Source organism: Anomalospiza imberbis, chromosome 9 (assembly GCF_031753505.1).
Source record: "Anomalospiza imberbis isolate Cuckoo-Finch-1a 21T00152 chromosome 9, ASM3175350v1, whole genome shotgun sequence".
Taxonomy (NCBI): Eukaryota; Metazoa; Chordata; class Aves; order Passeriformes; family Viduidae; genus Anomalospiza; species Anomalospiza imberbis.
The window spans coordinates 4,418,088-4,445,321 of NC_089689.1; the positions used below are offsets into that span (position 1 = coordinate 4,418,088).

Below are 27,234 nucleotides of genomic sequence, written 5' to 3' on the forward strand. Positions count from 1 at the left end.
CCCCACAGTCCATTCATGCTGTGGCACAAACTGGGAGAACAGGGTGTCCTGCAGGAGCTGGGGCTGGTGGCTGAGTGGGGCATGTGGAGGTTCCTGGGAAGTGGTGCTCATCTCCCCGTGGGATGGTGCTGGGATGGGTCTGACCTCCTTGTAATTAAAGCTCAGGGCTGGGTCTTCCCAGCTTTCACATGTTGGGGATGGAAGGCAGTGTGGATGTGAAACCACTGTGCCAGCAGTAGGGAAGTAGCAGGGTAATGGAGGGAGGGCAGGAAAGGAAGGACCGTGAGGAGGGAGGAGAGGCACAGTGCCAGGAAGGAGCCACACAGAAGCCAAGGGGCATTAGGAGCAGTGATGGCAGAGCCACTCGCTGTGGCTGTGAGCCACAGCCTCTTCGGTGGCTTCTAGAAGCTCGCACAGAGCCTGGTGAAGTGACCTTTGGAGTGAATCACAGCAGGAATTAATGGCTGGTTTCACACCAGGTGGCAGCATCCAGGTCCTGGGAATAGCACTGCAAGAGACATGGCTGTGCAGTCACTGGGTTGCTGGCCAAGAAAGGGAGGAGATGCCAGGAAGAAACAGCAGGAGAAGTGGCAGTGCTGTTGAGCCCTGGGCTCAGCAGCAGCCAGAACTGGCAGGGTTAAGGCAAAGATGTGGCTGCAAATGCAGGAGTTTGCAGTTACTGGTGGGTGCTCAGAGTCCAGCAGGGCTTTTTGCTCTTGAGATACTGAAAATGCAGCTGACTCTTCATCTTGATTTGATTTTGTTTGCTGCTTGTTTGCTAAAATGAGCTCCTGCTTCTCTGGTGCAGGAGCAAGAGACAGCAGCCCCTTGCTTAGAAATGCCCTGGCCATGATCATGGGAGTGCTGTCCTGGCTAGGGCAACTCCTGTGCTTGGCTGGGCTGAAGCACCCTGACTCCATCCCCTTTTTTCTGGCCATCTCCAATTTCAGCACTGGACTAAAAGCATGAAATAGATTTTCCTTCCTTTCTTCCCCACCACGTAGATGCAAGGGAACTTTCTGCCTATGGTTGTGACATTGGGATTCCCACTTCCCTGCCAAGGGTGCGAGCCCTGCATGCGAAGACAGGCAGGTAAATACAGGCAGGGCTGTGCTGCCGTGAGGGCACCAAAGCTGATGGGTGCTGGAACCCAAGAGCAGTGTTACATAATTTGGACTGCAATGCAGAAGCTCTTCCTTAAATTTTTAATTATCCAGTTGCGGCACGTACGTGGTGCTCAGCTCGGGACGCGAAGTCGGCCCGTGCACACGGGGGAGGTCCCACCCTGGGGGCTCAGGGGTGTCCTGCTGGGACATTGGGGCAGGGGGAGAAGGTTTGTGTGCAGGTCTCTAAAGGCCTTCTCTGGTTCACAGTGTTGGAGAAATACAAGGCACCAGGGTCATTTTACATCCCGTAGAGCCCCAGCTGCCTCTCAGGGTGGGTTTGTTGGGGTGTGGGAGAAACTGTGGAGGAGCTGTTGCAGACCTCTGCTGTGAAGCACCATTTCTTCCCCTCCCTGTTTCTCTCCCTCTTTCAAATCTCCATTCTGCACTATCTGTCCTTCCTACAAAGGCAGCTGCCTCGGAGCAGCCTAGGCTTCAAAGTTCCCAAAATAACAAAGGTTAAAAAAAAAAAAAAAAAAAAAAAAAGTGTTGCCAGAAGATCAAGTCAGTGCCCCACTTGCACCTGGGCTCAGAGCTTCAAAGCAGCTGCAAAGAACCCCCCACGATGTCCATGGTCAGGCTTGTCAACGCCTGTGGTCCTGCCTTCACCCTCCTGCAGTCACAGGAGATTTTGTAGTAGCCAGGATGAGGCTGCAGGGAGCTGGAAGGGGTGGAGGGTCCTGCTGCTTTCGTTGCCTGTGGGGGCAATTGGAGAAAGTCTCTTGTGGAGGAGGAGGTTGTGGTGATGGCTGTGGTGATGGGCAGAGCCCTGTGGGTGAGGTGGGTGCCCCAGAGCTCTGTCTCCTGGCCAGGCAGGTGGGCAAACAGCTCCTCTGTGCCCAGTGTGTGCTTTGTGCCTCTGCTGGCTCTGCTGATTTACACAGATCATCAATATGACAATTATATACACCTGCAAATTTAATTACCTCCATTTTCATCAGGTGGCGACAGATTTATGCCTCTATTCAGTTCCTGTAAATCTCAAAGAAGCTTGACTAGACCCAAAAGTCTTCCCATTGATTGCTGTGCACTGGCTGGTCTCTGGCCATCTTGACAAGCTCTTCTTTCAAGAGTGATAAATTCGAGATGCACGGTAAACTTTTTCCCCTTCTGCATCTTTCTTCTTCTTTTTTTTTTCTTTCTCATTCTGCCTTTCCCATCTTTCAAAGCCTCCCCACAAAATGGAGCTTGAAATCATGTAAGAGTTCCTACGCACCAAGAGTTTATGATGTTAGGCTGCAGCTGGCAGCAGCCCAGGCCTGCCTTCTCCATCCCTTCCTCTGAGACCAGCACTGTTCCCTCCAGGACAGGTGGGAGGAAGAGGAGGATCACCTCTTGGAAAAGCTCTTGGCCTAGCTGTGGACAGGAGAGCAGACAAGGTTGTTTTGCTCCCGTCTCACTCCCTGGGAGGGCCATCCCATGTCTCAGAAAAAAACAGGTCGTGGCTCTTGCCCCAAGGGAGATGAGGAACAAGTAGCTGTACTTGTTCCCTGTGCTGAGCACAGAAATGCCAAAATGACATCCAATTTCCCTGACCTCTCAGCCTCGGCACACGGAGCACTTACACAGATGAGTGTAGGAGTGAGCTGAAGTTCACCCTCGAGGTGCAGCCCATGTCATCGCTGTGGAGCATCCCCCCCACATCCCCTGCTGGTCCCACCACCACTGCCTGACCTCCCCTGTACGATGTGCTCTGCTGCCTTGCTAAGTGCCTGGCAGATGGGCTGGAGTGGCCAGCCATTACCTTCCCTGCCAGGCCGTGATGGATATAAATAGTCCTTTGTCCCCCTGTGAAAATTGCTGGCTGGCTTGTAAAGCTGAAGGGAATTTTGGCAAGTATCTTGAGGCTGTAGGGTCTGACAGCACAGAGGGCTGGGATTTGGAAAGGGGGAGTTACTGGCTGGGTGTTAAGAGGATCACCTCTGTCACTAGGAGGGAGCTGCCCTGGGGTACCCCCTCCTCCCATGAGGCCGTGTCTGGGGGAGCAGAGGGTCTCAACCATTCCCAAAGGGACACATGGATGCGGGGTGCATCCTAGAATGGTAGCCTGGGTAGCACAAAGCTGGCTTTGCAGTCACTCTTGAACCCCAAGAGACTGTGCAGTGTGGGGGTAGTGGGCATCTGCAGCCAGCACTGATAATTGAGAAAAAAAAAAAAGTTAAAACTGCAGGATATCTATATAGGGTCCTTTCCCTGCTGCCCAGGTCTGTGCTGCAGGGATTTCTCAACCTAGGATGTGCCTCTGGGCTCTCTGGCTCAATAGCTGCTGGTGGCTCTGTCTTCCCTGAATTCAGTACCTGTCGTAGTGCTTTCATACTTTGTGGTGGATGAGAAAGAACCTTTTGTTGGTTTTTACACTTGTAAATCCTTGCAAAGTGAGAAACAGTGAATTGCCTTTCCCACTGCTCCACTGGCCTGATGGTTTTACAGGCTTCTCTCATGTCCTCACCCTGTTGTTTCGTTCCTTTACTGAGGAGTCCTAACACAGTAGCTTTCTCCTCTTCACAAAGCCATTTGCAGCATCTCATCTTCCTTGTACCCCTCCTCCAAACCTTCCAAGTTTGCCTCCTCTGTTTCGAGATGGTTGACCTGAATATCACTCGCAGGATTCCAGATCAGCTTGCTTTCACCAAGGTTGAGTTTCACCTGCCCACTTCCTTGCCCGCTTTCCTCCTGCACTTCTCAGCTTTAGCTTTGAGAAGAATAAATTTAGCCTTGGTGACCAACTTTGTCATTCGCCTCCTCTTCCAGAGTGTTTCTGAGCAGCCAAGGTCCTGACAAAGATCTCCGTGGGGCTTCTTGGTAACCTCCTTTCATCCTGAAAACTAAACCCTTACTCCTCCCCCACCTGGTGGGCTTCAAGACGACTTTTCTTCTTATCCCAGCACCACTTTGGTGCTTTGGGAAGCTTTGAGGCTGGATTTTGACAAGAACTCTTTGAAACGAGTCTGTCAAATTGGATCCCCCTTATCTACTGGCTTACAGTGCTGGGTGACCTGTATTTACTGATGCACCTACAGGTTCCTCTAACAAAGTGTCCAGGGCACAAGCAGAATTTACTGGTCTTTAATTTCTTTGATGCACAACAGCTTTTATAAGAAATTGGGGTTTCCTCTGGCAGGTTTTTCTTCTCGAGTTGCTCACCCTTTCGGAGTGATAGTGGTTGTGTTGATGGAGTTCTGCAGTTCGTAGGTGAGCACCATCTGAGCTCAGGTGTTTGTACCCTCCTCCTCACTGATTTGCTGGGAGGCATTTAGCCCGGGCAGTAATTTTCCATGGCTGATTGGGAGCCTCTCCATCATTTAGACCCTTTCCATGGAGACCTGATTTTCCCTCTGGAAGAGGTGATGTGACAGAATTGCAGGGTGAGATATCAACTACAGATGTGGTCCTTTCCGAGGTTTTTATATCAGCACGGCATCTTGGAAGTGTGTTCACACATTCTCTTTATTTTGCTTTCGCTCCCTGTCGTAGCTGGGCATTTGGGTTCTTTTGAACATGACCGTGTCACCCGAGTGTTGGACCAGGAGGTGGATTTGCCTCTCTTCCCATATTTCCTCTGTAGTTCACAGTTACGGCAGATGGGACCAAAGCAACAAGAGAGGAGTGAAAATCAAACACCACTGAACGTCCCAATCTGCTTGTTTTTCCCCCAGCTTTAGGTCAAAATTGAGAAACATGATGGAAAAATAACCTTGGAGGGGAAGTGGCACAGGTGCGGTCGGACATACCCTTGGGCTTGTGGGGAAGAGCAGGGCAGGGGGGCTGTCACGTTGTAAAGTCAGCAGCTGCAGAGCAAACCCGGTCAGCTCAGCCTCACCAATGATGGATCAGTGTCCTCTGCTCAAAAACTGTTGTGCAGCTCAGTGTCACTCCCAGAGTGATGGAGGGTTTGTTTAGAAGAAAGGGAGGGGTTAGGGCTCTGGTATATTTGGGACAGAAATCCCAGTTCAAGGCTAAAGCGTGGCTACAGCTTTGAAATGTAACTCCCTGGTGACCTTCCCAAAAGCAAAGGCGCCCTGCATTCCAAGGAGAAACCTGGCTGGCTGTCAGCCATGCTGTGGCACCTCATGGCTTCACGTGTACCAGCCTCACGTGCAGGCATCGTGGTGGGGTGATCTCTCTGACCTAGCCTGAGAGAGGCTCCAGGGAGATCACCACTGCCTCACCACTGCCATTTCCTCAAACCTTTATGTTCTCCCATCTCTTTGAGTCTTTTGGAGATTTTCCCCCAGGGGCCCTCTCCCATGAATCAGGTTCCTAATATATACAGTGAGGTTAATGTTTGCCGGTATGGAAAAGCTGGATTGTCTTGAAAAGGCAGAATGACCTGCAGAATGAGCTGGTTTCCCTACCTGAGACTGGAGACAGGAAAAAATGCAAATGAAATATGGGTAGTCAGTGATGAATGTGAATTTTTAAAGCAGGTCCATAAAAACATTGATATTATCCCATGAATTATCTGTCACTGAAACCCTGGAAGTATAAATGAGTTAAGTATCAAGATAAGCATTTTGACATCTGAATTGGTAGAAATCAAGGCCTGAGGTCCCAACAGAGAGAGCAAGTGACTCATGGTGGGAAGGTCTCCTGGGTCACTTCAGGCACTGGAGACCCTGGGAGGAGTGCAAGGCTTGATTTAGCTGAGTTCAAGCCCTTTAAAGCATGTGATGTGTGTGGTTTAGGCATGGAGCAAAAGCCTTAGGAAATGGGGAACTTAGATTAAAACACAGTCAGGTTCCAGATGGAAAATAAGGCAGGTTTAAATGTTAATGAGGAAATACAAGTCCAAGTCAAAATCTGTGCTGGGCTGTATGAAATGAATGTGTGGAGACCAGCATTATGGCAGAGTTCATTTGACTTATTGGAGGCATCTATTAGTGCAAAACGCTTCCAAATGGAGAGGAAATTTGATTTGCTGGGTGTTTTTTTCATCAAAATGCTGATGTGAGTTTTTAAGAAGAGCTGTTCTCCTTGTGTGCCACCATGGTAGGTCTCAGTGGGGTGATGAGGACACGGGAATAGGTCCAGGCCAGCATCAGGCTCATGGTTTTGGTTTCACCAGCTCATGTGCAGAGCTGGGCTGTGACAGAGGTGTTGCCTCCCAAAATCAGGACATGCAGAAGTGTTGCCTCCAGAAGGACTGGGTTTGCTTTGGGTGGGAGAGGTGTCCCAAGGGAAATGAGGCTGTTTGGGATAATCAGGAACGAAACAGGTATAAGTCCACACACCTCCAGCACCTTCAGTCTGGTTTTTTGTCCTCTCCTCAAATTGCTCCTGTAGAACCTGTCTGTCCCCACTCCCTCCCCTGGCAGATGGTCTGGGAGGGGAGCAGCCACAGCCATTATGTTAAAAGCACCAGTTGGGGCCTTTGGAGGCTGCTGCTCCTGCAGATATGAAGGACCTGGGCCACGTTTGATACCAGGTGAATGTGGCACAGCCTAATTAGTGGCCTCCTGCTGTTATTAACCTCTGACTCAGACAGGCTATTTTTTAACAGAGGTGCAAGAAGTTAATACTAGTGCTAATGGCTTCCTATCCAAGGCCTTAATGAAAGCTATGCTGGGACCAGGCTTTTCATCAATATCTTTCAAACTTTGAACTTGAAATTATCCTCTCCCCCCGCCACTTTTTTTTTTAGTTTTTGCCTTTCTGCCCACTTTTCTGCCTCCTCTGGGACATCCTGGCCCCAGTGTACAAACTGGTCAGTGGGGTTGACACCTCTAGCTCGGTAGCAGAGCTGACACCCTACAACATCCAGATAAATCATCCCAGTTGGCTACATGGGTCACGGTAGCATCTCCCACCAGGTGGGGAGATGTCTGCTTGGGGAGCAAGACAAAGGGAAAAGTGAAATCTGTTGGACTGGGAGAAGAGAGAGTAAAGAGTTGCTATGTTAGGGAGGAAGCTTGGTCTTGATCTTGCCATGGTCTTGCTTAAAGCAAACTCCAAGAGAGCTTCACCGGTGCAGGAAAGCATTTATATGTGTACATTTTTCAAGTAGAAATGGAGTAGGATAGAGGCAGCTGACGTGTTGCTAAGACACTTGAGGAAAGGAGGAGAAGGTCCAAGGCTGAAGCTCTCTCATCCGGGCACTGCCTCAAGAGCCTCTGCCAGGGCAGGAGCAGAGATGGTGGAGCAGCCTTGTCCTGCAGTGTGATAGAGGGCTCATAGTCAGCCAGTTTGGGGTGATGGCAATTGATTTCTGGGGTGTTTTCCTTTGTCTCTTGCACTTTTGACCTGTGTGCAATGCAGCTGCAGGGACATGTCCTGATGGCTGGTGAAGAGGATAGCGTGCTCAGGCTCTGTGGCTGGATTGTGCTCTTCTAAAACAAGAATCCATTTTTTATTGAAATATATTTTTCTTTTAAAAAATAAGCCTGTTTAAATAAATTTGAAATTATGACAACCTATTTTAAGGCTTAAATTTACTATAATCTATTAATCATTTAAATAACTTCCATCAAGGATTTCTTCTCAAATATTAATGAGCTGAAGGGTGCTGCTTTTACAGTGATATGTCAGATCAGGGGGAAAACATCTCTACCGCTAGCTTTCTAAATGTCACAATGTCACATACTTAGTATCTATTATTTTCACTCTTTACAATGGAGCAAATGCTGGTATTTACATTTTTTCCAAATGTCAGTATGTTGAGTTCCTGCTGTGCATGAAAGTTCTTGCCTTAATTACTCATAATTTCACGTTAGCAGGCAGGTGCAGGAAGAGCGTTTTCTTCCATTTGAGCTGGTTCATATGAAGTTGAGAAGCCGTGGGGAGTTGGGAAAGCGGGCAAGCTTGATTTCCCCTCTCAGTCCATGAATAAAGACCATGTGGGAGAGGAGAAGATCTGCTGCTTCGAATCCTCCTGGCTCCCAGGACCGGCTTTTCAAAGGGGATCTGTGTCCCCAAACACACAGCTCAGCAGTTAGAGGGGATTCCAAAAGTGCTTCAGGCTTCCTGGTGACTTAACTCAGGGTTTTGCTTCCCATCAGTGTGGTGGAGTGCTCAGCATCCCTGTGCTGGGGACACTCCAAGTGCACTGATCACCGCCAGAAACACGCCCTGTGCTAAGCACAAACAATCTGCCAGTTCACTTGCTGTGGCTAATGTTTCTTTTGATTAATCAAATCAGTTTGGGAGGATGAACCTGGTTCCCAATGCAGATTTTGCCCCCCTCCTCACCTCCCCTGGCAGCCAGCTCACTTAAGGCAGCCTAATGAAATTAATTAACAGCAAATTTAAAATGTTGTTTTTCAGTGCTGTAATTGAATTCCAGTTTTCATTTGAAGGCAGCATGAAACAAGCAAAATAAAGATGATAATTTGCAAAGTGTGCCTTCCCATTGCCATCAATGGGGCAGATGCAGTAGGGAAAGCTGTGCATCAGTGGGAAGCTCGTCGTGTTTTTTCTGCTCATCCCAACAAAATCTGCTATTTTCACAAAAAAAAAAAAAAAAAAAAAAAAAAAAAAAGCTAACAGGCAAATGGCAGGCTTGAGCTGATGGCTGAGATTGAGGTGGTGTGAGATGGTGATCAAGCTGATCTGGTCTGAGGGGGCCACGCTGATTAAAACAGTGCCCATCTCTCCTAGGGAGAGGTGCTGGTGTTAACCTGTCTTTGGCTGAGACCCTGCTCTAGGATGTCCCTGAAATTTTGGAGCCAGCCAGGTGAATTAGGTTTGATTTGGCATTTAGTGTTCTGGAGCACGTGTTGTGTCTCTGCCTCAGCTGCTCTTCCTGCCGGGGTGTCCTCTACTTCCACGACAGCCCAGCTTTGTCCATCTGTCTCACTGCCCCAAACTCTGGAATTAAAGGTACCCAGGGAAAAAAAGGTTGCTTGGGCAGAAGCTGCAGGTACCTCTGCAGATCTCTGGGCTGAGTCCTGGGTGGAGAGCTGTAGAAAATGGCTGAAAACTGAAAACCTCTGAAATCACAGCCAGGTTCACGTTTCACTGTTCACAAAGGATGGTAAATATTTTGTCTGCAATAATTTGTGATGTGGTCCCAGTGATGCCATGATGCTGCTTGTCCTGTATCCTGTGTTCCCAATGTCTGAAGCTGTGTTTAACACGAGTGTGTGAGTGAAACCCGCCCAAATTAGAGCTGCAACAAGTCTGCTGGGTTACTGCTGTTAATAAGTGCTGTCTCCCTGCACCCTAACTGGATTTTTGGAGTGACCCACACCTGGATTATACCCAGAAATATGGTTTTACTCCCCTTTAGCCCTTCAGGCTGTGATTTATGTAGGGGCAGCCATGGTGCTGGCAGGAGGTGACTGGAGTGCGCTCATCCTTTGGTCCCTCCACCCATTTTTTTGGGAAGAGGTGAACATCTCCCATGAACCCTCTGCTCCACATGTCCCCCTTGACCAGCTTTGCTCTTGCAGAGATCTCAGGCAACACGGATGACATCCCGCTGGTGCGCTGGCGGCAGCAGTGGCTGGAGAACGGCACGTTGCTCTTCCACATCCACCACCAAGACGGGGCCCCCAACCTGCCTGGCTTCGACCCCACAGAGGAACCCCAGACTGAGTCGGCAGAGGAGGAGCTGAGGATCCTCCACATCTCTGTCATGGTATGTGATGGGAAGGCAGCCCCTGTTTCGTTGTCCAGAAGCCTGTAAAAAATACAGTGGCTTTTGAAAAGGCATTTATTTCCCAATCTGGCTCCAGGGTGGGGAACTGTGCCCACCTTTGGTGTGGTTAGGATGCCCTGGGCACCTCTCTGAGTGGTGAATGCTAAAGTGCTTTCACAGGCTGCTTTAAAGCTCTCCCTTAGTTTGCATCACTTTGCAAATACGTTTGTGGGGTGCCTTTATCCCCGGGGGTTCTGTGCTTTGAAGGTCTCAACCATGTTAACCCAGGGTTAATTCCCATTGACTCCTCAGGAGCCCTTTGCCCGGTGCATGGTGCCTGCTGCCCTCTGCCCTGATGCACAGTGTGTGTCACAGTGCCACCAGGCACTGTCACCACCACTTTTATCAGCGTGGCAGCCCCGTGGCCATGGTTTCATGTGTCGAGGTCGCACAGCAGTACTCCACCCAGCTACACAGAGAGAAGGTTTTAATGACAGAGAAAGGAGAAATCTGTAGGTTGGGGGAAAATCTGTGGTGTGTTGTTTTTCCTTATTTTTTTGTTGTGTTGGAAGAAACTTGGAAGAATCCTACAATTTTTGTGCCACTGGAAGATAATTAGCTGGAGACAATGTGTTGCCGAGGCTGCAAACAGGCTGTTCAGTGGTGTCTACCCTAATAAGAGCTTCAATTGCTCTTCCAGATTGCAGCCCCAGGCCAGGTTTCTCCTCCATCATTTGTGCTTGATTAGTCTGAGGGAAAAAAATTGTTTGCAAAGCCACTCCCAAAAACATCTTGTACCATTATCTCAATTTTACTGTCTGTTCCCAGCTGCTCCTAAGAGGGTGCCTCTCCTCTGGAGAGGCTGGCCCCACTGGTCTTGATCTTCTTGGGCACTGCTATATCCCAAGATCAAGGCAGAAGTGCCTGGATGAAGGTTTGTTATCAAGCTGATGAAAAGGATGTCTGCAGCTCACTGCTGTCATACCAAAATGTGCAAATGCAGATTGAGTCCTCCTCTGCCCTTTTTTCCCTATCACTCTCAGCTCTGCTCCGACAGCATCCTTACTTCCTGACAAATAGAGCTTGGCTTTTGTGCCAGGAGTCAGGATCACGTGGCGTTTTCAAGGCTGACTTTCTTTCTTTGCTGTGTGGTTGCCAAGGGAAGAAGTGTGAGCCAGGGATTTATCCACAGTGACCAAGGTCTGCTCGTGGACCAGGGAGGAGCACTCCCACACCCATCCCGTGCAGGGCTCCTCTCCCAGCCATCACATGGATGCTGCACTGGGGGGAATAAGACAGAATGGGATTTCTGTGCTCCTGTGGAGGGAAAATGGGGGTATGAGGTGGTGGTCTGACCTTCTCCAATAGGCAGTAGGTAGGGGAGACTTCAGTTCTGGATTTCATTCTCCTCTCAGAGCCTCTTGAAATCTCAGGAGTCCACAGGCTGCTTTTCCCAGGGATAATTTGTACTCTCAGATGACTGGGGCAGAAGAAACTAATTTTCAGTGAAATAACAAGTCTCTTTTGTGATCCCACAGCCACTGCCTGAAAAAAATGAGCATCCACCAGATTTGAGCTCCAGCTTGGTCTCTCCTGTTCACCAGCACAGGCGTGTGGCAGAGCTTGCTGGTGTTTGGGGGATTTAATGTGCATATAGAGGGTGAAGGAAAGGTCCTACCTGCTTGTCATGCCGCCTGCAGGTGGACTTTCTCTACGGTGATGGAGAGCCATGACAGAGGAGGTCACCTCTGGTGGGGATGGAGATAATTCCCACTTATTTATGGATCACAGGAACTCATAGGGATTGGAGCATGATACAGAATTAGGCTTCCACTTTGCTAATAAAAATTCTGCACGACTATGCCAGGCACTTTATACAAAGGCATGTAGTGATGGAATCAGTAGACTGATACAGAGATTAGATATTGGGAAGAAATTCTTCCCTGAGGCCCTGGCACAGGTGGCCTGGAGAAGCTGTGGCTTCCCCATCTCTGAAAGTGTTCAAGGCCAGGTTGGACAGGGCTTGTCCCTGCTTTTGGCAAGGGTGTTGAAATGAGGTGAACTTTAAGGTCCCTACCAACCAAAACCATTGTAGGATTCTATGGTTTCTATGATTCAGGGCCAGTTTTCAGGCCCAGCAAGATTTTCTGAATCCCTGGCTGCAGGACTGCTGGTTTCCTGAGTCACCAAGTTTGTGTCCTCTTTCTTTTTTTTTTTTTAATTTTATTTTGGTTTTTTTTTCTTCATTTGATTTTGGTTTTTTTTTGGGTTCTTTTGTTTTTAAAGAAAGTTGGGAAGGAGGCTGGGAGTGTGCATCACAGCTCCATTATTCTGGAAATGAAAGTGGGTTAAACTGTAATGGCCATTAAACTTCCTTTTCCAGCTGCCTCTCCTGCTTCTTATTCAATAGTTCCCTTAATGTTTTATCCTAATGGAGCAGATGATTACTATTATTTTATTTTCTCATGATCACCTGTTGCATAGAAAAGAGGAGGAGGACCAGAGCTGTGGATGGACTCTGAGCTCTTAACTGGCTCCACATGCTTTTTCTTGTTATTATTGTTATTATTCTTGGCAGATTGTGCATAAAGGGACAGTTTGGGGCTTTCATCTCACCGCCCACTATCTGTGTACAGTGATGTCTTGCAGGAGGGTGATCCTGGGGACAGTGGCAGGATGGCAGGGCCAGGTGCAGTTCTGGGGTCCATTCCTGTGAGACAGGAGCTTTTTCAGCCTCTTTCCCCAAACATGTTCCCCAAACAACACTTCAGTCATCTGCCTGTCTCAAGCCTTGATCTATTTTAATCTGTGCTGCAATTTCTGCCGGATACCCTGGGAAAATCTTCCAAGATTGAGAGTGACAGCTCTGAAACCGGTTGGAAATGGGTCAGAAAAAGTTGCCCGTAGGAGCATTTGCCTGGAATAAAGCTGATCTCTGTTTTCAAAGGCAGGAGAGTGAAACAAAACATGCTTTGCTTTAAATGCTGCTTTTTCATGCCTCGGTGGCGACTTCAAAACTGGTCCAGCCCAAGGCAGGCTCCAGCTGGGTGCTCTTGGCCAGCACTGGGTGCTCCTGGTGCCAGCAGACTCTTGGTGATCGGGCTCCCCTCTCCAACGCCTTTGCTTTGGCCACCCTGGAGCATCCCTGGGGCATTTGCGTCCCAGGGGATGGCTGATGCCGGTCCCTGGCTGATCCCGGCTCACGCCTGTGCCCGCAGGGAGGGATGATCGCCCTGCTGCTCTCCATCCTCTGCCTGGTGATGATCCTCTACACCCGCCGGCGGTGGTGCAAGCGGCGCCGGGTGCCGCAGCCCCAGAAGAGCGCCAGCGCCGAGGCGGCCAACGAGATCCACTACATCCCCTCGGTGCTGATCGGGGGCCACGGGCGGGAGAGCCTGCGCAACGCCCGCGTGCAGGGCCACAACTCCAGCGGCACGCTCAGCATCCGCGAGACGCCCATCCTGGACGGCTACGAGTACGACATCACCGACCTGCGGCACCACCTCCAGCGCGAGTGCATGAACGGTGGTGAGGACTTCGCCAGCCAGGTCACCCGCACGCTGGACTCGCTGCAGGGCTGCAATGAGAAGGCCAGCATGGACCTCACACCAGGTGGGCTTGGGCTGGCTGGGTCCTTTCCGGCTTGTCTTCTCTCCACAGTTCCATGCATGTGTTTTCCCTGCAGCGTTTTCCCAGTTTCTCTGGGTTTTCGTTGGGTGTGAGATGTTGGTGGTCCCCTGAAGGCACGTCCATTGCTGGGAGACCTTGCAGCCAGTGGAGGGCAGTTCCTGCTGAGAGGGACATGGGTGGGACAATGCAGCTTTGTGGTTTCCGTGGCCTGGCAGAGAACCAGAATGGGCTTCCTTCCATGCTATCCCATTGTGACCCTCAAACTTCCCTTCTGTATCCCCAGATTTCTGCTGTCTTCTTCAGGTGAGGTTTTTAGTAGCAATTTTTTTACTTGCCATCAGTATGATTGGGAGTTAAGACTGCCTTCTGATCACCAGCAGGGGTTCTTTGAGGCTTATAACAAACCTGTTCTTTGGTCATATCACTAATTGAGCTATCCAACTAGAGCCTTCCCAACTGAGACATAATTTGGGAGGATCATGGTGTGGTGCCTGAAGCTCTCCTGAATATGAAGAAGTGTCCTGAGAGGCTGTGTGGTAAATCTCAGCTTTTGGCTAGTTTGGTGGAGGTGCCAGTCCTGTTCAGGATTTGAACTGCTCATGAGTGTGCCTTGGGGGCAGCTCACCTCATTGGCTTCAGCACCTTGATCACCTCAGAATGATCTGGAGATGGATCCAAGGAAACCTTTCTCTCACCTCCCTCCCTTTTAAAAGTCTTCATCCCTGAAATATTTTGCCTTCAATTCTTCCTGCTCAGGGAGCGATAACGCCAAGCTGTCCCTGATGAACAAGTACAAGGACAACATCATTGCCACCAGCCCCGTGGACTCGAACCACCAGCAGGCCACGCTGCTGTCCCACACCTCCAGCAGCCAGCGCAAGCGCATCAACAACAAAGCGCGAGGTAGGGCGGTCCTTGGGGTGGATGGGGTGCCTTGGGCTTCCACCCACCCACATTCCAGCCACCCACCCTCTCCTGGGAAGGAGAAATAGGACCAGAGCGTGGAGACAGCATGGGAAGGAGGGTTTGGGTGGGGGGAAACAGAAAATGTGATGCCTGCAAGGATGCAAGTGATGTTGGGCTGGCTGGTTACAAAGATGCAGATGGTGTTTGCCCCAGTAAATGCTACAGGATACTGGCACAGCCATGGGGGGAAGTTGCAAGGCAACTCGTGGTGGGGGGGTCCGGCTGTGTGTGCTGGGAAGGGGAGCAGATGCTGTCCCTGCTGCACCTGGCAGATGGAGCTTCTGGTCTGTAGTGCAAGGCTTTCCCTGAAGGGTGGTGTAGGATGCCAAGGTTTGGGGTGGCACGGTGCCAACCCCTCCATGACTACACTCAGTGTCCCCTGCAGCTGGCTCAGCATTTCTCAACCCCGAGGGGGACTCAGGGACAGAGGCAGACACCGATCCCCAGCTGACCTTCTACACGGACCCCTCACGGAGCCGGAGGCGCAGCCGAGGTGGGTGACAAGCCATCCCTCTTGCCTTATTTGCTGTTGCTTCTCTGGTTTGGAGACCTTGCATTGGCAAAAAGATGGAAACCCAAGTGCAATCCCAGCTGCCGCAGGCAGGCACCAGTCCCTGCTTCGCAACAGGCTGCTGCTGCTCTCCGGTGGAGTTTCTCAGCAGAGGATGAAATACATTCTGATGTTTTGCTGGAGGCTCCTGCCGGGCACTGGTGTATATTAATGAGTAACACGCTTCAAAGGCTGGCCCGTGTGTTCCCGTGCTGCTGCTCAGCACCGTGCACATACCAGCTGTACGTGCACCAGAGGAAGGGGACAGCCCCCTCCCCAGGCAGGAGGCTTGCCCCACTGCCCTGCTCTGTCCCTTTGGGAGGTTTCCTCTTCCCAAGAGGAAAGTTAGTGTCTGTTTTCCCTCATTGAGCCTCGTTTGCTGGATGATGCCTTGTTTTTTTGGGAATGGCAAGACTGGGAGCCATCTCCTTCAGCTGATGCTGAAGGCACATTCGGGCTTTGTCTCCAGACAGTTTGTTTTCCACTCAGCTCCTTCAGCTGAAAAATTAAGTCAAAGACCTGCATGCCCTGAGCAGTTAGGGCTCTCTATTGCTTTTTCTAGAGCATCAATGAGCCTGTTGTCATGACAAAATTAACCCGAGTGAAGTGCCAAGAAGGAGTGAGGAAAATCAAGATACTGCATTTACCTTTTTTCCTAATACCACTGCTCTGCTTTAAAGCTCTGCTGCTGCAAAGTTCTCAGCATGCTGCACTGCAGGGTGTGGGAGAGCCAGGGCTCTGGGGGATCAGGAAGGTTTTGGTCACAGCGGGAGAGAGGGATGGAGAGTCCCATGGCAAAGGCTGCTTCATGTTCTTCAAAGTCCAAAGTGATTCCATTTGATTCGATTGATGCTGGATTGCCAGGGGTCTGGGCAGGGTCTCTGCATCCTAAAGTCCCCTGGCTGCACTCGAAGATCTTCCTGGGTGCTGCAAGTGTCAGGTTTGACTGTGCTGCTCTGTTTTGCAGTGGGGTCCCCCCGAAGCCCTGTGAACAAGACCACGCTGACCCTCATCAGTGTGACGAGCTGTGTCATCAGCCTGGTGTGCTCTTCCCACATGAACTGCCCCCTTGTCGTCAAGATCACCCTCCATGTCCCTGAGCACCTGATCGCCGACGGTGAGCACCCCGTGGTCCGACCCATCCCTTCCTGCCCTGCTCTGTGGGGTTTGATGGAGGAGAGGGGGAATGATGGACAGGATGGGTGCAAGACAGGAGGGACAGGTGTGGATGGAGGGCACCAGTGTGGGACAGAGGGAATGGGCATGGGATGGGGGGTGGGGATGGGGGAAAGAGGGGGATGCAGAGGATGACAGAAGGGACTGGTGTGAGATGGAGGGTACCATGTAGGGAGCAAGGGATGGAGTGGTAGAGGATGGAGGTGATAGGCACAGGACAGAAGAGACAGACACAGGGTGGTGATGGCTGTTGTGGGACACAGGGCTTGCTGCAGGATGGAGGGATGGGCATAGGGCCAAGGAGATTATTGTGGGTTGGAGGGGAACGGATATGGGATTAAATGGACCATGACAGGATGAAGGACATGGTGGGACAGAGGGATCAGACCTCAGTGTGGGACCAAGGAGAGGGGTGTGGGATGGTGATGGCTGCTGTGGGACAGAGGGGAAAGGCACAGGATGGAAAGAGCTGTCATGGGATAGAGAAGAGAGGTATGGAGTGGGGTGGGGGCTGCCATATGGCAGACAGGATGGGCACAGGACAGAGGATTCCTTGTGGCACAGGGGGACTATTGTGGGACAGAGGGTACTGTCTCAGGATGGAGTGAATGGGCAGGGGGATGGAGGGATCCATCACAGGATGGGGGGCAAACATCACAGGATGGATGGGATGCAGGGCACCATCATGGGATGGAGGGTACAGGAGCAGGTTGCTGTCACTGACTCCCCTTGTCTCGCTGGCAGGAAGCCGGTTCATCCTGCTGGAGGGGAGCCAGCTGGATGCCAGTGACTGGCTGAACCCAGCACAGGTCGTCCTCTTCTCCCAGCAAAACTCCAGTGGGCCCTGGGCCCTGGACCTCTGTGCCCGACGCCTCCTTGACCCCTGTGAGCACCAGTGTGACCCTGAGACTGGTGAGTGTTCCTGAGGCTGGGGTGTGTGGCAGCAGCTCTCTGGCCACAGAGAGCAGGCACAGCTTTCCCAGGCGTTTCCTGGGGAAGGCTGTGAGAAGATCAGAGAAAGAATGAAAAACAATTCTTATCTCCACTTGTTGCACCTGCTGTTGTGTGCATGTGCAATGTGTCACGGAGATTTGTTTACCAAAGGGTGATTTCTTAATTGGACACTGGATGGTGTTTGGAGGGATTGACCAGTTAGGTCAAAGCTGTATTGGACTGGCTGGAATGGCTACTGGGTTTCTTAATAAGTATAGCATAATATAGTATAGGATAATATAATAAAGCAATTGATCAGCCTTCTGCAATCAGGGAGTCAATGCTAATTATTACCCATCTGGGGGCCTGCAGTGACTGGGGCGGGTTTGTGAGCTCACCTCTGCCTCCCCAACCCAGCTGTGGTGGGAAGGTGCTTCCTCACCTTCTTCATGTACAATAGGGAGCTGCTGGGTGTCCTGGTGTGGCTGCAGGCTGCACTCGGCAGGGAAGCACATGGAAAGCCTTCCCACGTGTGTTCTCCCATGTCCCTGATGTCCCTGTCTCCACAGGGGAATGTCTCTGCTATGAAGGTTATATGAAGGACCCTGTGCACAAGCACCTCTGCATCCGGAACGAGTGGGGAACGAACCAGGGGTGAGTGCCCAGGCTTGGAGTGTCCTCACACGAGCTGCTGGGCTTCCAGAGCTCGTTACCACAGCTGTGGTAACTTCTGGGATGGCAGAGTTAGAGGCACCTCGGTGAATTGTAAGGTCAGTGCATGGCTGGGCTCTGCAGCAGGTCTGTGGGAGGCGAGGATTTCTGTTCTTTGAAATAATCAGGAACGATGTACAGGAGGCCATAGTCACATTTCAGAGTAAACACCCCCTGGAGAAGATCGAGGTTGTTCCTCCCGCCCTTGTGTGCACTCTCTTGGGCATCCTGCGCTTTGTGGGGCTTTTGTTTTGGGTGTGTGAGGCATCAGAGGAGGGCTGAGGTCCCCACTGAAAACTGGGAAAATGAAATGCTTTGATACTGTGGCTGAGGGAACAGAGGAGTCACCGTCTCCTCCAAGCTTTACACACCTGGAGGTGGTAAAGGAAATTTTTCTGATGTTTCAGCAGCAATTTGGTGGTGGATTCCAAAAGTTCCCATCTCTCTGTGACCCTCAAGGGGGTGCTCCATCTGTCCCTCAACACTCGTGGGTCTGTGACGTGCAGCTGGGGCCTCCCAGGAATGGCTGGAGGCGGTGTGCAGAAAGCCAAGACATCCCCAAATTCAGAGGTCCCACGTGCATCGGCACCTCCAAACCCTTGTTTTGCCATCTTTTCTCATTACGCCGCAGGTGGATCAGTGGTGGCCCTGCACGTGTCAGGATGCCCTCTCTGAAGTTATTAGTCTTCACAGTGGGAAGAGAAAAATCATCAAAGGCTGGGCTTGGCGTCCCCCCTGCCGTGTCGCTGCGCCGGGAGCTGGCAGCGGTGGGGGGCTGTCGGTGCCGGCGCAGCCCCGCTGTGTCCCTTTGAGCTGAGGCCCTGGGTAAAGCACTGCTGCTCCATCCCCAGCCCCCTCTCTGTTTTTTATCATTTTAAAGGCCATTTAGCAACTAAATGCAGCGTGGTGCACCAGACAAGTTGTTGCTCTGGGTGCCCGGAGCTTGGGTGATGCTTGTGGCACAGGTGGCCCCACGCTGGGGATGTGCTATGGGGTGTGGTGATGGTCCCCAAACCTCCAGAGGGGTGGGAAAATACAGGCAGAAATACAGCTCCTTGTCCTGTTTGTACCCAGGGGCCAGTGTCTGAGAGGAATGTGCCCAGCTCCTCTGTGCAATCTCATAAGAGGCAGTGAGTGCTCAGCTGGGGTGTGGGGGGGGTTATTCCCCTGCCAGGGGTTTGCCTGTTTTGGGAGGTGTTGGTTGGGTTTAGGAGTGTCTCACAGTGGGCTGGAAAGAGCCCACAGCCACCCATGGCCACGTATGGTTTTGGTGCCAGCCTCTGCCTCCATCAGAGCAGTGTGTTGGGCCCACCACCTTGCAAAAAGCAAATTGGCAAATAACTTTGTCCATCGAGGCTAGTAATAAAAATGGATACGCACTGTGAAGAAACGTTTGCTTCCTGACCCTCTGCTTTTCCTTTGCTCCTGAGTGTGGGTCTGCAGCTTCATACTTTTCTTCCATGCACACTGCTCTTCTCCAGCTTTTTTTCCTGATTTAGTTGCTTCACTGTCTTAAGGCAAAGTGGAGAAAAAGATGCTTCTTTCAGGTAAATTGGGAAAAAAATATAGCTGTAACAAGCAGGAGAGAAGCCAAGGGCAAGAAGGATCAATGCATTCCTAAAGGCCCTGGACCTGTTTGCATCTCCTGACCCAGCTTTGGTGTCAGCAATGCCCACCTGAAAGGTGCTCAGGACCTCCCCTGTTCTTCTGGGGGATTTGGGACTGCTTTTTTAGACCTATCTTCAGCCTGATGCTCCCACAGGAGCCTTTTCTCTGCCTTTTCTCCTGCAACAGGAGTCATACCTGGCCAGGGTACATCTTGTCTTGTGTTTCTTCTTCTATACCATAGCTGGCTAAGACAAATTATGTGCAGCATTTCCAAAATATTTTTCTGTTTGGGGCAGAGAAACCTGGCAGTTCTCTTTTTCCCCAAGGTGCAACACAGCTCTAGACCATGGTGGGTTGTCAAAGTCCTTCTGCCCTTCTCTGGGCTCTTGAGAAGGCTCCAAAGCTGCAGTGTCATCATCCTTAGAAAATTCTCTCAAGACTCTTGAAACTGGGGTCATTTTATGTTTTTTCATTGAACTTCTCAGATTTTTGTTTCATAAAGTGGTAGCAGCTGAAACCACCCTTCACCATCCCTACCTGCAGCTTCCACTATTTTTAGGGGCTCTTGAAAGCATGTTCACACTAAGCATTGTGATGCTGAGGGCAGCTTGGTGTTTAATGAGTGTGGGTTTTTTTGTTGTTTTTTTTTTTTTTTTTCCTTTTCTGCTATTTGTTCCTGATGTCCAGGTGCTTCTTAGTGCAGCTCTGCCTGGAAGGGCTTGTGGTGGTTTTGCATGAACTTTTGGCCTCCACAAGGTCATGGCTGATGAAGTCTCTTTAGCCTAGGAGAACCATCTTGTCAGAGCCTGTTTAACTGAATAACTTGTAGCTGTAAGCTTTTATTTATGTTTTTTGGGGTAGAGGTTGAGCTGCTGTGCTGTCTTTTGTTGGGCCCATCAGCTCACTCCCAGTTCCAGCCCAAGCAGGTGGTCTGCAGGCTCACCTGAAAGAGATGTCTGCACATCTTCTGCTCTCTCCCCACATCTCAAGGTGAGATCAGCTGTGCCTGAAACATTTCTGACTACTGTTTGTCTAATATGCTCTGAACCCTCCAATACTGGAGTGATGTGCTGCTGCCACAGGTCAGTCCCCAGAGAAACCATACTGGCGCTTGGTCAACAAAGCAGGATTTGCCAAATCCCTTGGCAAACTTGGGAGTGATGTGTTCTGGATATGACCTCCTCTGTTTTCCCCAGGTGACCTTTTTATCTGAAAACTCATTTCAACCCTTTGGTTTAGATCGTTTTGCCGTTGGTTTGTTTTTATTTATGGTGATGACAAGTTGACTGGGTGTCTGTTCACTCAGTAGCATCTAATTTTGCTCATGAAGGCGAGCTCATCTTTGTACTTTATTGGTGATGGCAGTGAGAAGCTTTTTGTGTTGTGTGTATTTTGGGTACCAGACTGAGATCCACGCCTCCACACTGCATCTTTTACCCAACATGTCCGGACCCTAAATCTCAAAAACTCAGATCTTTTTGATCATGGATAGCAGATACATTTGATCAGCTACTCTTTTTTTTTTTTTGGTGTGTGTGTGCTGCTCTTCGCCTGTTTTAAACAAATCTGTCTGGTGCTGTTAGTGTGCTCACAGTCTGTCTCCCTGCTTTGATATGCATTGTTAATTAGCTGCTTTTCGAATCTTACTCTAATGTTCCCTGAGTAGGATGCAGTTTCTAGCAATCCTACCAGCCACACTTCATCTTTGCTCATCAGACCAAATTTCTGCGATTCTTTTTGTGGTATAACTTGGCCAAAAATCAAATCAGCACATTCTGTCTTCAGTTAATAAACTGTTACCTGCTTGCATTTGTACTTTTTCATCCCAGCCCTTAGATCCATCCTGAACGTGGCTTTCCCCTCCCCACGGTGCACTTTTCAGCCTCCCCCGCTGAGATTTGAGGTGCTCTGCATTTAAGGAGTCTTTATCAACGTGCTCTTTCAACTTGTAATGGGCTTCACCCTGGCCTGGGGAGGTTTTAAGGCAGTTTAAGGTGATATGGTGAACATGTCAGGCTGGGTGCTCTCATCCTGCTGTAACTGTTGGGAAACTGTCCCACCCCAGTCTTGCTCCCCACCCGCAGCCTTGCAGATGTTTCTTTCCAGCACAGGACCCGAATTAGTGCATCAGCCTGTGTCCTGCTCACCCAGCTCCCTCCCCTTCCCATCCCGCCTCTTCCACACACGATATCCCCATCCTGGCAGTGCACCTGCTCCTCTTATCCCATCCCCATCCCACAGAAGAGCGAGGGACACACTGAAGTGACAAGTACAGCACTTTTCCTGCTTAAAGTCTTTATTTTTCTCTCTCTTTTTCTCCCTGCACCCTTTTTTCTATTTTTTTCCCTTGCCTCTCTCCATCCCCTGCTGTGTGCCTCTGCCTTGCAAGCTGAAGGACAGCCTGATAAAAAGCTCCTGGTTCTTTCAGATCCTTTCACCAAACCACCCATCCGCCTCCTCCTCCCGCCTCATTCTCCTGCTAGATTTACGGGCAGCCCAGGGAGAAAGTGCCAGCATTAGCATTTTTAATAAAGAGCTGCTTGCAAGGGATGGCAGGCTGGGAGGGGCGGGAGGGGGGCGGGCTGGGAAGGGGAGAGGCATCAGCAGCTGAAACACGAGCAGATCTGCTGCAAAGCAAAGTGAAGTTGGGGAGGAGCTGCCGTGGGCATCGCCGATCGGCGATGTCACTCGATGCTCCGGTGGCGTCTGCTCTCTGCTCTTCTGCCATCGGGGTGGTTCTGGACCTTCATGGGTCCCCCCTCTGGGGGACTCCTGGGGTGCAGCAGGTGCTGTGGGGATGCTCTGGTCTGTTCACCCTGGCATGGCCATCCTTGTGCTGTGCACTGGTTGGAAACCCTGAAAAGCACAGGAGCTCAGGGAGCCAGATGTGAAGTCACCTATTCCAGCGTTTAACCACTTTCTCCTCCAGTGACATTTCAGTCACACTCCCCTGCAGCAACTTCTTATGCCTTCTGCAGAGACCCTCTCCTGCAGCCCCTCCAGCCTCTTGCCAGCTCTCCTCAAACCAGCTGCTCCAGGTTAGCTCGTGGTGGTCACATCCTGCCAGCTCTGGTCTTGCTCCTCACCCCACCCATCTTGTCCGGAAGAGTTTTGCAGGCAGTGGGGACAAGCTGGAGCACAGTTCTTGATGCTACAAGTCAGTCTGGCCTCATCCCCTAGGGGCTGCAATTTAAGCACGGCCAGGGCCCTGTTGAGCTGGTTCAAAGCATTGCCAGCAGTGCCAGGTTTGGAGGGCTTAGCAGGTGTTTTGTGAGCTTCCACTCAAGCCCAGATGTGGAGCAAAGCATCCAGATAATGGTCCATCTAGAAAAGCTGAGAGGCTTAAGATTGTCCTGGGGATCCACTGGCTGGACTTTGGCCTTGGGAGCTTCCTGACTGAATGTGAGGAATTCACTGGTTCTCAGGTGCCCTGGTAATTCCCCATTTTGTTGTTTCAGATGCTTACCCGAGTGCCAAGGCTTGCAAGAAGCTGAGAGCTGTCATTTCTGGCCCATTTAATCCAACCTGATCCACTGCAGAGCTGCTGATCATTCCCACTTCTCTTTGTGAGCTCTGAAAGCCATGCAACCCTGACTCTCCCTTGCTGTGTAGGGATATAGCTAAAGGCTGAACATTGCATTTAAGGGTTTTTTTTTTTGACCCCCAGTAAGGGAAAAGTGTAGCAGGCTGAGGAGATGCCACACATCTCCCTTCCTGGAGCACAGAAACCTCTTCCCTGGATCAAAGCCACCATAACTTTTTACAAGGGCATGTAGCATTAGGACATGGGGTAATGGGTTCAAACTGACAGAGGGCAGGTTTAATTAGATATTAGGATGACATTCTACACTATCAGGGTGGTGAGGCCCTGGCACAGGTTGCCCAGAGAAACTATAGCTGCCCCATCCCTTGAAGTGTTCAAGGCCAAGTTGGATGGAGCTTGGAGCAAACTGGTCTAGTGGAAGAGGGGTAGAATGAGATGATCTTTAAAGTCCCTTTCAACCCTGGCCATTCTGGGACTCTGTGATTGCAGGAATTTTAGCCATATTTGGAAATTGCATCCGAGGTGGACGCAACATGGCTTGGGTGCTGATTTTAATCTCCCAGGTGGGTCCAAATACACTGGCTTCATGTCCTGGGTATGTTGGCATCCATGGGCTCACACATGTGCCACCAGGCAGAGGTCTGGCTTCTACAGCACCTGCCCCAGCACTGAGCTCTGCTGCAAGCCAAGAGCAGCTCTCCACAACCACTTTTCCACTTGAGTTGATGGGGAACAATGCCTCGCTTCTATACAGGCTCTGCCTTTGTTCCCGGCCTGACGTGCTCCTCAGAAGCAAGAATAAAACCCATCTGCGGGAACACTGGAAGGTGGGGGAGTGAAGCATTCAAGGTGCTGGTGAGACACAAGGAGCACATCTCTTTCTGGATGCAGCTGACCTCATTCAAGGCAATCCGATTGTGGGCTGAATGTAATCCTCGGCTCCCAGCTGACCGGACAGGAAAACGGCATTGTATCCCAGCGAAGGAATGCTGTAATCCTGCAGTCAGGATTTTTGTATTATTATTATTATTGTCCTTGCTGAAATAACTTCAGATTCAAAATTAAACTGCTTGTGCAGGAGAGCTGTAATTGCCTTGAGAGAAAATCCCTGGGCTTGTCGCTGGCACCTGACACTCTTGACTCTGAATCTTAGCAGCAGTGATGTGATGGGATGGAAAATCTCCTCTCCTCAGCTCTGAGCTCTTGCAAAGGGGATTTGGAGTTTTAGGGTTTGGGAGTGGGGTTCATGTTGCCTGATTCAAAGCCCACCATGGCTGGGTCTCTTGTCTGTCTCACTCTGCAAGTGGTGGTCTGCCAGCAGGGCTGTGCTGCTGGGGTTTGTGTCCTAAAGGTGCCATGGCCATGGGTGTCCCACTGAAAGGCACCAGCCTCCAAATCTTAGTGGCTCATCACTCATCACCCTGTGCTATCTACGACAGCAGGGATGGACCAGCTCTCCAGCCTCCTGCTTGGCTCCACGCTTCCACCTTGTCTTCCAGCCCACTTTGCAAAGCTCCCCCTCCTGGAACAGCGAAAAGGTGTTAATAAGGCAGGTGGTGAAACTGGGGTCCCAGACTTGATGTGCTGCTTGGCAAAAGCCTCACAGAGAAAGGGTCCAGCTGTGGTTTGGTTTTCTTTTTGCAATTCAGTAGCTGTGATGCAAATCCCTAAAACAGGACCCGGCAGGTGGTACTGAGCATGAAGGGATGTGAGGATGGCTGGAGTGCATCCTGCCCCAAAAGAACAGATGCAACACACCACTGGCCTATTGGCAGGTTGGAGGTGGGATGAGAATCTGATGTAGGGACCCCAGAATTAAGATCTCAGATCTGAGGCTATTTTATTGTGTTGTCCTGGCTGCCCTAGGAGTCATCCTACCCTAGGACCCCTCTGCATGGGAGCTGGGGGCTGAGTAGGGGATGCATTTTGGGCTGTGAGCAGCAGTGGGGACACGACACTGGTGTGATGCTCCGGGGTTTCTTTTCCAGGCCTTGGCCATACACCATCTTCCAGCGTGGCTTTGACTTGGTGCTGGGCGAGCAGCCTTCTGACAAGATTTTTCGGTAAGCGGTGAAGGCAACCTGCTCAGCACATTTTGGGGCTTAAATACGACTCAGGGCATGCAGGCATGCAGGTAGCCCAGCTGGCAGGGCTGAGCACAGCTGTCCTGTGCCACCTCCTGGGGACATGCGAGCATGGCTGGGAAGATCCCCCTGCAGCTGTCATGTGGATGCTGGGTACCCAGCAGTCAGTTCCTCCTCCCTGCCCGTGGTGAGAGTGAGTTTTAGGCTCTGAAGGAGTGTTTGGAAATGAAAGTGCCCTTTTTTAAAATTACTTAAGTTACATGCAATTTTTGGGAATCATTGGCTGTATTTGGAGGAGCTACCCCACTTTACCCTGCCCACACACCTTACTTTGGGCTGGCATCCTTGGAGGATGAGCAGGGAGGCTGAAGGGCTTGGATTTGGGTGGAGACATCCTTCCAGGGTCAGCTTTTCCCTCTGTGCCAGCCTGTGCTGCTCTCCCTGGCAGGTTCACCTACACCTTGGGGGAGGGCATGTGGCTGCCCCTGAGCAAGAGCTTCGTCATCCCACCAGCTGAGCTGGCCATCAACCCCTCAGCCAAGTGCAAGACTGACATGACAGTGATGGAGGATGCAGTGGAGGTCAGGTAGGTGCCATGGCAGGGTGAGGGAGCTCAGGAGGTGCTTCAGCAAACAGAGCTGGGATCCCCATCCCACGTTTTGCAGGTGGAGATTAGTACAACCATTAACATGCCCCTCTTTAGTCCTGCCATTGGCAATATTCCTCCTCATCTCAGTAGCTCCTGCATCCTTCTAAAAACTTGGCTGCCATCCAGTTCACTGTCAGCCCGAGGAAAGCCTGAGCTCTGGAAAAACCCACGCAGCAGCCACGCATGCGTCCACAACATCTCATGGAAGCAGTGACACATCTCCTCTTCCTCCTCCTCGCAGGGAAGAGCTGATGACCTCGTCCTCCTTCGACAGCCTGGAGGTCCTTCTTGACTCCTTCGGCCCCGTTCGTGACTGCTCCCGGGACAACGGGGGCTGCAGCAAGAATTTCCGCTGCATCTCGGACCGCAAGCTGGACTCCACGGGCTGTGTGGTGCGTGACCCCCGGGACCTGGAATCTCCCTTGGTGTGAGCAAGGAAGGGGAGGCTGCAAAGGGAATCCCACCTCCCTTACTGTCCCTTCAGGGTGGATATTTTGAGGTTGATTTTGTAGCAGGAAGATGTTTTCGGGCTGGCATCTCCTCTGTTGCTGGGTGCGTGCGCGCGCGCACACACACACACACACACACACACGAGGCAGTAAGAGTCCATCTGTTTGTTGGCTCCGTGGGAGGCTCCAGATCCCTCACGTGTGTGCCCTGTCACCACCACAGCTGCTCGGCCCCAAAACAGGGGCTCTGTGGGGCTGGGGTGCACTGCTGCAGTGTCACCAGAGCTGGGCAATGGGGTGAAGAGGCTGTGAGTGTGGGGCAGAAAGTGGGTGTGGAAAGGGCAGCACGGCTTTGTCAGTCACTGGAGCTGGGTTGCTGGAGAGTGGGGTTGATACCAGCACATTGTCTTGGTAGAGGATGGTTTGGAGGGCTCCCACCTCAGGGGATACACTCCTGGGGGCTGCAAGGGGGCTTTGGTGCAGGAGGAATATCTGCAGCTGTGGATGGTGCTGCTGTCCTTCCTGTAGCCCCTAAGCACTGCCCAGGCTGCAGTTTCTGGTGGAGAGCAGTGCTGGAGCCCTGCCCTCCACCTCAGCCCCAGAGTCAGATACTTACCCATGGATTTTCACCTCCTACTTCCCCCACCCCACCAGTGCCCGACAGGACTGAGCCCCATGAAGGATGGCACGGGCTGCTACGACCGTCACGTCGGCGTGGACTGCTCCGACGGTTTCAATGGGGGCTGTGAGCAGCTGTGCCTGCAGCAGATGGTCCCCCTGCCCGAAGACCCCCTGCTCTACAACATCCTCATGTTCTGTGGGTGAGTGACCCTGGCCACGGGGACACCCCCAAAGTGCTGCTGTCCATTGCTGCTGCCACCCTGAGCTTGTAGGGTTGGGATGGAGGGGGTCTCCTCTGTCCTTGTGTGTGTCCTCAGTGCTGGGGGGGCTGCAGCTGACACTGGACCCCGTGCTGGCTTCCCAGGTGCATTGAGGACTACAAGCTGGGCGCGGATGGGCGCTCGTGCCAGCTGATCTCGGAGTCGTGCCCCGAGGCGGGCGACTGCGGCGAGCCGCGCGAGCTGCCCATGAACCAGACGCTCTTCGGGGAGATCTTCTACGGCTACAACAACCACTCCAAGGAGGTGGCACCAGGGCAGGTGCTCAAAGGGACCTTCAGGTGAGTTGCAGACGTG

General features: G+C 51.4%; 1 protein-coding gene across 3 annotated transcripts in view; it reads left to right on the top strand.

Moving 5' to 3' along the window:
• Window positions 1-27,234, top strand: part of ASTN1 (astrotactin 1) — a 60,866-nt gene that overhangs the window by 10,650 nt on the left and 22,982 nt on the right. For 2 of the 3 annotated variants that reach the window (XR_011001992.1, XM_068199447.1), the window contains exons 2-13: window positions 9,551-9,738; window positions 12,957-13,350; window positions 14,125-14,271; window positions 14,708-14,827; window positions 15,852-16,001; window positions 16,805-16,972; window positions 17,563-17,647; window positions 24,845-24,919; window positions 25,389-25,526; window positions 25,831-25,981; window positions 26,693-26,859; window positions 27,024-27,218. Coding sequence is in view for 2 of the 3 variants with exons in the window: in XM_068199447.1 (XP_068055548.1) it covers window positions 9,551-9,738; window positions 12,957-13,350; window positions 14,125-14,271; window positions 14,708-14,827; window positions 15,852-16,001; window positions 16,805-16,972; window positions 17,563-17,647; window positions 24,845-24,919; window positions 25,389-25,526; window positions 25,831-25,981; window positions 26,693-26,859; window positions 27,024-27,218 (1,978 nt within the window). In the remaining variant the exon portion in view is untranslated. The remainder of the gene's footprint in view (window positions 1-9,550; window positions 9,739-12,956; window positions 13,351-14,124; window positions 14,272-14,707; window positions 14,828-15,851; window positions 16,002-16,804; window positions 16,973-17,562; window positions 17,648-24,844; window positions 24,920-25,388; window positions 25,527-25,830; window positions 25,982-26,692; window positions 26,860-27,023; window positions 27,219-27,234) is intronic. The other variant, XM_068199448.1, reaches the window with a different exon arrangement.